Consider the following 13708-nt stretch of genomic DNA (forward strand, 5'->3'; position numbering starts at 1 on the left):
TCTCTCCATAACTGTGGACAGGGTCGGGATTTTAAAAATGAACAACGCTTCCTTCTGTGCAATTACCCCCATCCTGAAAACACTCTGAGGGATGGTAGGTATTCACACTCCCTTAGAGCCAAAGGTGCTCCTCAGGCAGTCCAGGATGGATGGGTGATTAATTTAGCTTGAGGGTAAATGTAAAATACAATGTCAGTGCAGGCTTTGAGGGCAATAGTAGATGCTAATCATCTAGAAATGCATGCATTAAAAAGCCATTATTGAATTTAAATTAATAAGCATAGAGTTGCCGATTGTGTATTGCTTTGTGTGTTATTAATCACTGTGAGGCCCATGGCTTCTCTGAGTTGTTTCTGTAGATTTACTCTCTTGGCCTTAGGCTTGTCCTCAGTGCAGGGGTGAATCTCAGAGTCCTCACTCAGATAAGACTTCCAAAGTAAGGCACTTCAGATTACTGAAACTTGCATTAATATCTTTGCCACTTCCATGACACGCTGTAGACTTTGTTTCTCTGAAAACTCATATTTTACTCTGTAGTTTGACATGAATTTAAAAAAGAAGCGAAATCTCAGAATGTGAAGTTTATTGTAGTACGCACAAAATATACATTTGTTTCGGTTACCTTTGCATATAAGATTGGAAGATTTAGTAAAACAGCAGGCATGGCAAACACATAGCTTATTTAAGCTATATTTCACTTATATCAACTCAATGAGCTGCACCATTTACAAATAGATACTCTTATTGAAATGTTTCAGTCTTATTACTCTCTCTATAGTTATTCTACAGAGTGAAAATCAGTCTCCTTCACAAAGTCTACCTAAATAACATGTCAACCTAAGTACCACATCGACCTAAGTACCACTCATGCCTTACAAATCAAAAAAGAAGGTATATATGGCATACAATTCCTGTGCCGAGCTTCTGAAAGAGTGATGAATTAGGAGAAAATATAGCCTTTACTAGTCAAATATGAGGTATTACTCATAAACCTTGCAGTCCATTTACAATGTTCCCATTTTTCCAATGTTTTTGCAGAGACATTAAGATGCAGATATTAAAAAATATTTTAAGAAAAAAAATCTTAGTGAAAAACATTGTAAGAAAAATTAAATTAAAATGACAGCATTTTTTAAATAAATAATTTCAGAATATGAAAATTTAGAAACTTGTATTCTGTGAAATTCTGTTAATGCATTTTTATTTCAACATTTCTGGCAACTATAGATAACAGACCTAATAACAGATTAGATTTTGTGGATCTGTATATTGACAAGATTTCAGAAATGAAAAAATATACCTTCTCTAAATCTTCCCTCAATCTAATTTGCGACCACAGAAATGGCACAATGGTCTTTATACTGTCAGCATAGCCATTTAAGCAATGACTTTGCTTCTTGCAAATGTACTATGTTCATTTCTGCCCAAGCCTTCTGTTACTCTTACTGCTTCATCATATGTTGCACCAGCAGAAAGCATCTGGCTTTGGGCATAATTTCTTTTAGTAGGAGAAATACATGAAAAAAGATCAGAACACAAAAAGCAAACCAAACACACACACACATACACACACACACAAAAACAACAACAAACCCCCTCAAACTAAAACAAAACACGAAAACAACCCTTCCAAAAAAACTTACTCAAGCCTCCCTCCCCAAAAACCCCACTCTCCATGCCCCAAAACCCCCAGCCAAGCACTTCTATACCATAAGAGGAAGGGAACAGAATATGAAACACCACCAAAACTGAAATGTGTCTGGGCTCCTTACAAGTATCACAACCATCTATGCCTGGACAGATTATTTCCTTGGCTTGTTCTGTTTGAAACTATTAACCAGCAGTCCATATCAATCAAAAAAATCACCTGGAAATGTTCTTCTGTTTTTTTTACATCACATGGAAAATCTTATGCTTTAAAGCACAAAAGACTTTGATTTTAAATTGGAGAATTATATACAGCAACTGCATAAGTAAAAAGAGAAAGGAGAGCTCTAAATTACAGTCCCCAAAATTTCCTTTGCAAATGAAAACTCCATCTGGTCTCCAATTTACCTCACAGTGTTTGGTTTGCATCTGCAACTGAGAGCAAAGGCTAATGCTTAGGAAAGTCATCATCTGAAGGCATGATACTATGACTTTATAAAGATGTTTTTATGTTGCGGAAACACCAAATCACAAAGTATTCTTCCATGTAAAACTGTGGTTACCTGACAGAGCAAAAAGTCTCAAAGGCAGGAGACAATAGGCTTAACTGGTGGAAGAAAAGAACAGGCAAGCAAAACCCAGTCTTGCTACAGCTGTCAGGCCAGATGTTTCAGCCACACATTGACAAGTGATAAAATCAGGATTACAATTTGTTATATATCCTTATTTGACCAAAAAAGGAAAACAAATACTGGTGTTTCTAACACATTTTAGGATAACCACTGTTTTGATATGTAGAAATAAGATCTTCCAAATACACATTGTAGAATTTATAATTAAACTCTTTTCCTATGCCTTTGTTTTTTGTTACTATAATGAACTTATTTTACAAACCTTGAAATCTGGATTACAACTGCAAAGAATGTCACACTTCAGCTAATGACAGGAGCCTTGTTCAGGGCAATATTAGCAACACTGTGGTAAAATATTACAATAGAGACCATTTAAAGTTTATAAAATGTAACAGAATATATTAGAGAGGCATGTGGGCTTAATTTTACATTCATGCAGATGTAATTCCTTAAACCTTCAGATTGCATCTACAACTGTGTGCAAGAAGAACGAGGCGAATATACTCTACAGAACAACACATAGCTTTAGGTGTTTGACTACCAGACTATAAATAGATTATAATCTATTTAGACTACGATTCAGCTCCAGAAGGATCTTAGTCTCTGCTGTCAGTGGAAGCTGAGCTGAACCTTGACTTTTGACATCACATTTGCCTTTTGCAAATTAACCTCTTTTACAAAATGAACAGAAAATAAAACATTTGTATATGCACTCCTATACTCATATGCTCATATGACAAAACATTAACAAACTCAATTTCCATTAGTTGTTATAAATATTGAGACATTATTATGAGACACAGGCTCACGACATCAATACTGAGTAAAAATAACAATTCATTATCTAAAATGTTAAATGCAGACCAATACCCATCATTGTTAGATTAAAGGGTTCGTGGCATTTGAACTGTTGGGATCTTCTAATCTCAAAAGCATATGAACCCGAGGAAATCTGTTGCATTTAACCTAATTATTTCATCATGAGTGGCATAAGAGCCAGGTCCAAAATCTACTTACGAACTGGAAAGTATTCAGGTTCTTAGATACCTCAAGTAATGTAAGTTTAACTGCTGGGAGAGAAAAGTATTTGCTTATGGCATGCACACACATTCACACCTGTTGTTGTAACAGTTTCCAGTAACGGAACTAGTTTATCACAATATGTGTTAATACTTTATTCCTTTTTCTGCTAATCCCATTTTCTGTTTTATTTTAACTGACTGCAAGAACATTACAAATTTAGGGCCCTGTTGAGCTTTAAAGCTTATGTCAGTTTTCAGCATTTTTATAACTACAGTTCACATTGTGCTGGTTATTCTAAGAATCTGTTTGAAGCCACTTCAGTTCAGTCCAGCACTGACCTTTTTGATGGTGTAGGGTCGATGGCAAGGTTTTGTTGAAGGAAAATATAATGTATTAATAATTGGACTCCTGGTTGAATGCATATGTAAATAAATATCTATGTTGTATCATCTGGACTCCTGGTTGAATGCATGTGTAAATAAATATCTATGCTGTATCATATGCGCTAAGGGATCTGTTTAAAACCTACAGTTATTAAGGTGGAGGCAACTTTTTTCCACTCTGGACCAAAACTTCGTTTAACTTCATTTTTATGGAGCTCTTGAAGGAGGTAAGGCTCGGTTTCATTTTAACTATGGGCCTGTTGTGGCTCATAGTACAGCTCACAGCAGCGCAGTTGAACCCCGAATCACTGATATGAAATTTAAGCAGTCTTAGAGTTGAGCCTTTAAATTATACAGATGGAAATCTTTGAAAAGAGGGGGATCCTCTCTTGTTCTATTTTCTAGCCCAGCTCATCCTCCCAACCCCTCTCTGGGACTGCAGGTTGTGGAAGGACTCACTGCTCCTCCTGCTCCTACTCCTGTGTATGCATTGCTGAGTCCTGCCTAACTAAACAATGCCTTAGCTCCTGTAGTGATCTCTGACCTGTAGTTCTCATTCCTTTGTCTCCAAGGTCCTCTGGCCTCCTTGCACGTGTATACCTGCTGTGCACGAGGAGTAGTGCTAGCCCTGCCAGCTACAGAATACATCTTACCCAGTGCATCAAAACACAGACTTTTATCTATGCAATATTATTTAATATGCTCCCTGGAGTGGCATGAAACCAACACAGCACACTGGTTTGGAGGATATTGAATTTATTTCCCATGATGGAAGAGGCTTTATATCTCACTTGGGGGTTTATGCTACAACTGTACCCAAGAGTGATGAGGTCATTTCTTTAAGAAGAATCTCATTGCAACAACATTTGAAATAAATGAAATGAAAGTTGTTTTTAAGGGTAATAATATTTTAATTCAACCAGTTAAATCTGACGCTCCCAGGACTGAGACCCCTAGTCATCCCAGACTTCTACTAAAGTCAGTGAGTTGGGTTAATTAGTAGAATAGATGCCCCTAGTCATATCTTAACGTAAGTCAGATTATTTCGTTTTCATGGAGGAGAATAAAATATGGCAGAAGAAATTGATTTGCTTTTTATGAAGTAGGCAAACGTGATGAGAATTGTGTGAAATGCAGTAATTGCGGTACTGTATTAATACTGGGGAGAAGAGGAGGTTCTTTGCCACTGCATATGAATGAGGACCACCTTTTAGCCCATAGCCTTGGTGTGGTTCCACTCATTTACTTAATGTCCAGGTCAGAAAAATGGGACTTTGTGGGCTGATAAAAATCTAATAAGGAGTAATTAGGTAGGTTCCATATGGTGTCAGAATAACCTTCCAGCCAAGAGTGTTGAGTATCCCTGTCACAGGGTGCTTTATATGTAGTAGTTTAATACACAACCATACCTCCTTTATGTACTCTTAATTGGCCTTAAAATCAAGGTACCCAAAATGACGAGTCTCTTGTGAAATGCCTGGCCTACATTATTTTGCAACAAAAATGCCAAAAAGTCATCTGCGTGTTCTTGAAGTACTGTATGACTGGCTAATGTCTGCAGCATCACTCTTTCTGCCAATTAAAGGTCCTGTGAAGTTCCCTCCCCACCCAGACCTATTTTATAATAGTTAGCACTCAGTGCTTTACACTATCAAAGCATTGTATGCATGCTATCTAATATCTCCTAATTAACTCATACATCTTCTATTAAAAAAAAGCATCTAAAATTAATGACATATGGTATGGCTGGCTTTTATACAACACATGCAAACTCAGCTTTCAGGTTTTACAAGAAACGTGGGTAAGCCAAGATTCCTTTCTGAATCTGACAAACACTTTGCCATATCTGACTTTCAACAGAGAGGAAATGAACAACGATGTAAACTGGACCTACGCAATTACAGACCAGGGACTGAATGCACACACAAACACTAGCAAGGGTAAGGGCGAATCTACAAGTTTCAGAGTCAATGTTTTTGGTTCTTTAATGAGGTGCACACCAATTACACGGGTTTCCCACAGACTTTGCTCTCAAGATCTGTAGAATGCATGAGAAACAAGTAAAGCCTGTCGTTTTGGTATCCATCAAAGCTCTCTTCCATGTGAGGAAGTGGCTAATTTGTCATTTCACACTCAAAAAGGCGTGAAAGGCAAAACGAGGGAGGTTAGATGGAAGAGAGGAAAGGGGGGCTGTGACTCATGAGAAGAGAAAGTAGGACTGATTTTGAGCTTGTGTTTGTTGCTGCATATCAGGAATAAAATCAACGAAACCACACTGATGTAAAATAGATAAGAATGAGGCCAGTGTTGCCTGTTTGTATGGAAAACTTTACACTGTTAAAACTAAAATATAAACCAAGGAACAAGGAACACTTTGCAAATGAAATTGTGGTATATAGCAAATTTCTAACTTACAGGTTTTATTTACACATGGACACCTTTTGTTTTATTTAATTATAATAAAAGTATTAATCCCAACAATGCAAATTTTCAACTTAAAAATACATAAGACCTTTGAGAGAAAATCCCAAAGAATACACACATCTGAGGAATGTCAGGCTCTGTGTCAAGAGCACAGGTCTCTGCTACTAAGTATTTTCCCTCATCGTCTTTTGTTTTAGCTTTGTTATTGTCTTTTATTTTCCTTTTCCTCTGCATAAAACAAAGCTAGCAAAGGGCCAGAGAAACAGACAGAGCCAAACCTCTGGAGATACAGGAGAGGTGCAGGCAGGAATCCTGTTATTTGCTAATAGGATTTATGCACATACCTCCCACGGACCACTTAGGAAATTTACTCTCAAGCATCTTGGTGGCAGTTTCAATTAGAGTCAACATTTCATTTCAGCAGATGGACTGCAAACTGGAGGCTACTCAAACTCTAACGAGTGACGCTCAATAATTTCCCTCTCTTAAACTACGTTTATGCTTTCTCTTTTTTTATGGGGAGAATGAATGCTGTCCCTAAGCCAATACTTAATTTGATTTTTTGCTATGCCTCTCTGTGCTAGCAAACCCCACCCATGTGCCTGTATACAAGCCCAATGGGTAAATTAGAGGGTATTTTTGCAGATCTGTCACACATTTCTACCATGCTTCTTATTCAGAAAGATGCCAAAGAACTTGAAATACATCTGCACTCTCCTGAAATGTAGCCACCTCTGGGGTGGAATGTGGCAGCAAATATCAACATGGGAACACAGACACTAAATCCTATGTGAAAATTATGCAGAAAGTACAGAACACAGCTCACGTAGCCTCAGGCTACCCAGAAATTACCTAAAAGTGTACATCTTTTCTTTTTAATGAATGCATTTGAAATTATTGCCTGGTGTGCGGTACTCCAATAAGGAACATCTCATTTGGTATCAAATCCCCTTGTACAGTCTCATACAGATTAATAGTGATGGTGAGTTATCTGATTTCAATAAGAAGCAGTACTAATTCATAGGCAAGATGCACAAAACCAGAACACAGTATTTGTTTTTCTCTATGGAAAATGTCCTTTCTTTAAATAGTATTTACAAACTACGTAGATGGTGGTCTGGCTGGCTCATGGTGCCTTCGGTTTCGCTTTTTTTTCATCTCCTGCACATGCTTCCACTTGGCACCACCTTTGTTCCGCTGCCGCCGCTTCTCCCGGTGCCACATCTGTTCACAGTATTCATCCAGGCTAAAGCTGGGGCTGCTGACAAGCTGGATGTAGTCCTTGTACCTCAGCCGGGACTCTGTCAGCAAATCCCTAACCCGGCCCTCCTCATCCTCAGTTTTCTGAGTGCTTTCCATTTGCCCATTCTCAATGATGTTTAGATTCAGCTTCACAATGGTATGGACAAAGGTGTGCTCCTGGGCTTTGCAGAAATAGGCTCCTGCATCCCTTCTTTGCAAGCTGCGGATCAGCAACCCATGCTCTGTTTTGATGATCCTTTCATCAGCCTTCAGCTGTGGGGTTGGACAAAGAAGAATGTGATAGGTGAGTTTCATCAGCGAAACCAGAGCATGACACATGCTGTATAGCTGAAAGGACAGTAACACTCACCACACTACAAAGCAATAAGTCTACATTCTCCAAGGAGGGGTAGCAATTTAGTGCTACAAATACCATCAATTTTTTAACTGTTTTTCTTGAGGTATCTGTAATGCACCCAATATACCACTGTGCTTGTATATATCAGGAGTAGTTAGCCCCTATTACATTGAAAATAAATATTACTACTGATTTTTAAAGTGAAATGCTGTGATTCTGATCTTCTTCAACTGGGTTTTTCAAAAGGAAGTTGATCCTGGCTTTGACTCACTGAGATGTGATTAAAAAAATCCAGTGAGGTTAGACAACTACAACTGAGTACAATTGTTTTATTGTTAAGATCTGCGAAAATGAACTTAGACAAAAAAAAAAAAGAACTATAAAAGCAAAGAAAAGAATGAGATTGCAAGAGCTGAAGTCTGTCAGCATGAACTGTGATTTCATTTATGAATAAGGTGCACCTTTGCGTCCTAACACTGTCAGGTAAGTTGCATATCCAGTGATCTGAAAATCATTTTCAAAATACATGTCAAAAAAAAGAATACCCCCCCCTCCCCACACCCCACCCCCTCAAACAGAACAAAACAGGATGGGGCACGAGGCACCCAAGTATTTTTGCAGCTGGGAAACGTAGCAGGCAAGTGATTTGCTAAAGACCATATAAAGATCAGTAGCAGAGATGGAAGCAGAAAAAAAGACCCCTAACTCCCAGAGCACAACAGCAGAACTCCCTTTGAAAATGATCCTGGTCTAGTCTGTAGCTGTCACCTCTGGCACACTATGTTCTGCTGCCACACAGAGGCTGCAGCACACAACGGCACTGGAGGGTCCCCAGTGCTGGTTCAGCAGCCCTCAGCAGAGCCAAGGCCTTTCAGCCAGCCTCAGCACTGCTGGTGGCATCGTTAGAACACAGGAAAACATCAGCACAAGGCTGAGTAGTGGGTGTAAGAAGTGGGGAGTGGGAGCAGAGAGAACCAACACAGAATCTGGAAGATTTCCCAGTTCACATCTGACCCTCCAGCAAACTTCAGAGGGTGAAGATCAGGGAGGCATGAAGATGACTAAATTAGATTTATTCACAGTGGGTAAGCTACACACTGTTTCTTTATGTAAGAAATCTGCACATCATTCACTCTTCTACTCCATGGGAAAAAGTGGATACATACATACAATTCTCCATCTGTTATAATTCTAATACTTCATCACAATAGGGTCTCTTGGAGCAAAGAGATAGATAACATAACCTTCCAGGGCTTTTAGCTTTACCCTTTTCTAAGTTTCTAGAATGATGACTTCGGAAGGGTTAAATGATTTGAGAGACCATTTTGAGATCACCATTAAAAAGCAATACACATATATATAATGCACGCACAGAGACTTTGGCTTGTTACTGTATGAGCTTCAACAGTGTTCAGTAACATAGATTAGGTAGATAGGTAGGTAGGTATATATAGATAGATGGGCACATATATACATACATACATGTGTCAGATATATGGATGGTTGGATATAGGCATGTGTGCTATCACCGATGTGACTGCAACAGAGACAAAAAACCAGCTGCTAAAAAATCCTGGTCAGAACATGGCTCTGGCTGCCTGATTCTGTGGCCAAGTATTTTGTGGTTCCTGTCACCAGCTGATGGTGTTGGTTTAACCCTGAGCTTTAACTTCATTGTTTGTAAACTGTATATAAGCATGCCTACTTGGCACCAGCAGGGTGAAATCATACTAATTTCAGGAAATTCCTGGAAAATCGATTGTCCCGACAACAGGTGCTACATGAGCAAAAGCTACTTTTGATTTACTACACTGAGTTTAAACTAGAGAGATCATGGTCAAGCCAAGAACACATGCACAGAAGATAGCAGGGAGACAGACTAGAAAAGACCACTTTTCTACCACCAGAACCTGCAGCATAGGGCAGTAATCCTCAATTTTATCAGCTAGTGAGACTTCATTCCAAGTAAATGCACCTTACTTACAATAAAAGCAGGAGCATAAAATGTATAAATGAATGCACAAATAAGTAGCTGTAGGCAGAACTATGTCTGGGGAAGGTCTTTCCTTGTAGTGCTGGATTCTGCAGAAAGAAGCAAGAGCAGGGGCCAGGTAAGAGGGCTAAGAGGCTTGGCTGTTGCAATAAGACAAAGAAGCCTTTCTTCTGCCCAAGTTTCACGCAACATGAAGACGCAAGTTTGAGAAACTTAGGGAAAAGGATGGGAAGAAACAGCTAAATTCCAGGCATTTGGGTTTCATAAGGCACTATGCAAAGACCAAATTCCCATATTGTCCGAGAGAAAACAGGATGGGTCTCATTGAGCTTGGGGCTTGATGCAATTGCTGCAGTAGCATCTGCCTGTCAGTGGCTCTGCCAGTATTGTAGTCTAGAGCATCTTGACAGCTGTGCACCTCCCACACTTGGAAGATCTCCAGCTGGCTGTTTTGGCTGGCTGAGTGCCAGTCCAAGGAGCCCTCACCAGGACTTCGCCTATTTTCAGTGAAAAGAAGGCAGAAAAATGGCAGATCTAGACTTGAAATGATCACTGGACCCCCAAGTCCAGCACCCCACTACTCATAACTATTTACCATTTGAGTAGCAGCCATCACTTTCTAGTTGTAAACATGTTAATTGATGGAGCTGACCCCTCCATCTGCCTTGGGATACCGCAGAGAAAGTCAACAGAGTCTAAATTGGTTGTGTCCCTTAATCCCAGCCCATCATGACTCCTATATTTAATGAAGCAGCATTCTTACAGAATGTCCTGTTTTAACCTTGGGTATTGATTTACGCTGACTGTCACCTCTTCCTTCTCTGTGCCTTCATTGTTCATTCCTTTCTTATCCTCTGGCAGTATGAAATTATGGCTCCAATTTCACATGTATTGAGCAACATTTCACTACTGTTTCCCCTCCCTTACTTCTCTTTTTTGGTATCCTGTTTATGTTGGTTTACCCATAGAACTCTTCCTGTCTTTCCTCTCTACATTTTTCCCCACAGAGCTCTGGAGTTTCATAAACACCTGCCATTTCATTACTTGGTAGGAGATCTTTAACCTTTCACTTGAATGCTTAATGTGCTCCTTGGTTCCTGACCTAGAGATGTAAAACATATTTTATTAAATTTTGAGGAGAGTGAAAAGATTAGTTAGATAAAAGACATCATTTTGCTTTGGTCAACTGTGGAGTCATCGTTGTGTCCATGTGACCAGTCCCCCCGACCGTGTCATAATCAGTAACTGTCCTACAATATTTGTAAATATGATTTAACAATTCAGAAGCACAAAGGCTTTCATTCATTTAATTCAAAAAGCTTGTTGACATGCTTAAATTTGGGCATACAATAAAGCTTTAACATGAGAGACATAGTTTTGTTCAATAGAAAACAAATTATAAACCACAAAAATTAAGCAATTGATTACCATTAACTTTCTTAGTGGAGTGGGAGCAGATTTTTTACAGTGTTTTATCAACAAATTGTGCTTTCCATCCTTCCTGATAAGTTTGCCTAAAGATACATTACCTGAATTCCGGCACATGCCATAGATACTGGCAATATTTGACAAAGCGAAAAGCTCTCCATGCAAATTGAACACTTGGTTTTCATAAACAGAATTTAACAATGGAGGAAAAATGGGCATTGCCAGTAATGGTGGCAAATCTTTAAACAATCAGTAAGTTGGAAAACAACCAAGGATTTGAAAGTTCTGTGGCACCAGGTTAGGTCAATGCCTTTTGTCCTTTGCTAATGATGTGTTTAGATAGCTCCCTCTTTACAAATAATTCACATGTCAACTCTTTCACAGTTAAAACACTGCACCTGTCTGGGAGAAGAAAGTGGCTTCAAAGCCTGCCTTCCCTCATTAATCAACATGTGAAAAAATGTTAAGAGGTAAAGCTGGACTAATCATAGGTTAGCTGCAATGCCTGAACAAATTGAGAGGGGGAGAAAGGAAAATGAGGAACATTTCCCAAGAATTCACATTTGTCTTTATTTTTTTACTATTTTCTTTTTTATCATTTCACTACAAATAAAGAACACTCTGGGTTGGGTTTTGGTTTTTTTTCCTTTGCATTATTGTTATGTACAATTTTGTTTCTCTTATAGTGGGAAAATAATCATCTAACACCAACACAGCTGTAGACTTAATTTCTCTTCTTTTCACAGAAAAAATGAAGAACGTGTTGTTGGTACGTCATTATGGAAATGCGTGATTCCTCTTACTTTCAAGATGAAGTTAACTTCTTATTCTGAGACTAAATTTTAAACTCCTACCTCCCCAGTATATCCAAATCAAAGCAGAAACGTCATGAGCTATATCCAAGTTCAGAGTTACTTCTTTTATTTTTCCCTAGGAAAAACTGTCAAAAATATTAGTCTTACTTAAGAATCTCAAGGCATTAGGGGGAAAAAAAGCCAATGAGTAATATAATAAAATAGAAGAGTGAAAGCATGAGAGCTGTAAGTAGTCCCTGAGCTGCAGAATTAATCTCTTCTTATTTTTCCCACTCTCAATCTCTTTCTCCTTGACCTAAGGATTCAAACACTATGCTACATTCCCCTAACAGAAGGTACTGGAAACTCAGTCCTTGGTCTCATCCAACTCAGATTTCAGGACTGGCACTGAATCTCTGACCTTTACTCACAAGATACTGCTGACCAGATGTTTGTAACAAGGAAAGTTACCATCATGATACAAAAATCTTCAGCCACAAAAAAGATGGAAACTTATGTCTTGGATAAACTGAAATATGTCTTCACAGTCTGGCTAAAATGTGGAATGGAAACAACATCTCTTGCTTCCATGGGGTAGCTAGGTCACAGTCTTTTGCCAGGCAAAGTGTTCTGTCCGAGAGTGGGTCAAACTCTTGTACCTACCAAACCATCAGATGCTCTCATGGGTCCATCAGAAAAAAAACATCGCAGGGTTGTGGGGCAGGAATATGGAAAGGGTGAGACCCACCAAAGAAGAATGTCCTCCTGCCTTTTCGTGGATTTATTTTCACCCCCCGGTATGAAAAGAGCAGGAAGGAGAGAGTTAAAAGTGATCTGCACCTATTCTGTCACTTAAGACCATATGGTTTGCTCCGATCCCTGCAAGGAGAGGTGGCAGCTTGACAGACCTGGAACTGCAGGAGATCTGGGGTAAAGTACAGCCTAAAGCAGGAGGGGGCTAATACTTTTCAGAGCCATGGGGCACCAAAATTAATGGCTTTGTTGGGAGCCATGAATTTGCTTTTTGCAGTCCTGACACCTGTTATATACATAGTATAACACATAGGAATTTCTTTAAGAAATAAATATCTGTTTTAAGCTTCAGAAAACACCAGTTTAACATTATGAACAGATGATGTCCCACTTTTTTTTATGAACTCCAGCACTGTAATGCACTCCCTCATCTCAGCGACTAACCCTGCAAGCACAGGAGCAAACGTGATCAACTGCGTGAGCAATGCTAAACACAAAAGCACTAAATATTTGACTCCTGACCTTAAAAGAGCCCCAAACTACAGGGAAATGTACTCCCACTGGCAGCAAAATGACCTGGTGACAGCTTTTGTACCACAGGAGATCCTGTCCCTCCCCACAGGTTGCTTTGCCTGGAAGTCACATTCTGAACCATGACCCTGCGGGTGAAATGTCAGGGACATCCTGCTGGGCCAAATGCTTCCCATCTAGTCTGGATTTTGCCCTTTTCCTTCCCTCAGGAAGCTGTAGTGCATGCCCGGGACAGTGCAAAGCCATCTAGTTGTAAAGACAGGTTTAAAGACTTGCTGAGACATTACAGTTCCAGCCCTGGAACTAAAAGTCCGTAACCTTAGTTCCAGGTGCATGGAGTCATTTGCAAAGCATGGTATCGTCATCACAATAAGTTACACTACTAAGACATGCGCTAAAATAACGTACAGTGTTATTTGAGAAACCTGCTTCAGGAAGGGAGAGAAAGAGCAGAAAATATAATTGTAATGGGAAAAGTTATGGTAATGCATTGGCTGAGC

At 39.3% G+C, this 13708-nt stretch overlaps 1 protein-coding gene across 5 annotated transcripts in view; it reads right to left on the reverse strand.

Annotated features, from left to right (window-relative positions):
- Nucleotides 1–566: 566 nt before the first annotated feature.
- Nucleotides 567–13708, reverse strand: part of SEMA3D (semaphorin 3D) — a 145850-nt gene continuing 132708 nt past the window's right edge. For all 5 annotated transcript variants that reach the window (XM_065667276.1, XM_065667292.1, XM_065667304.1 and 2 more), the window contains exon 18: nt 567–7624. In XM_065667276.1, coding sequence (XP_065523348.1) covers nt 7211–7624 — 414 coding nt within the window. In that variant the 3' untranslated portion in view covers nt 567–7210. The remainder of the gene's footprint in view (nt 7625–13708) is intronic.

This window comes from Lathamus discolor, chromosome 1 (genome assembly GCF_037157495.1).
Source record: "Lathamus discolor isolate bLatDis1 chromosome 1, bLatDis1.hap1, whole genome shotgun sequence".
Classification (NCBI taxonomy): Eukaryota; Metazoa; Chordata; class Aves; order Psittaciformes; family Psittacidae; genus Lathamus; species Lathamus discolor.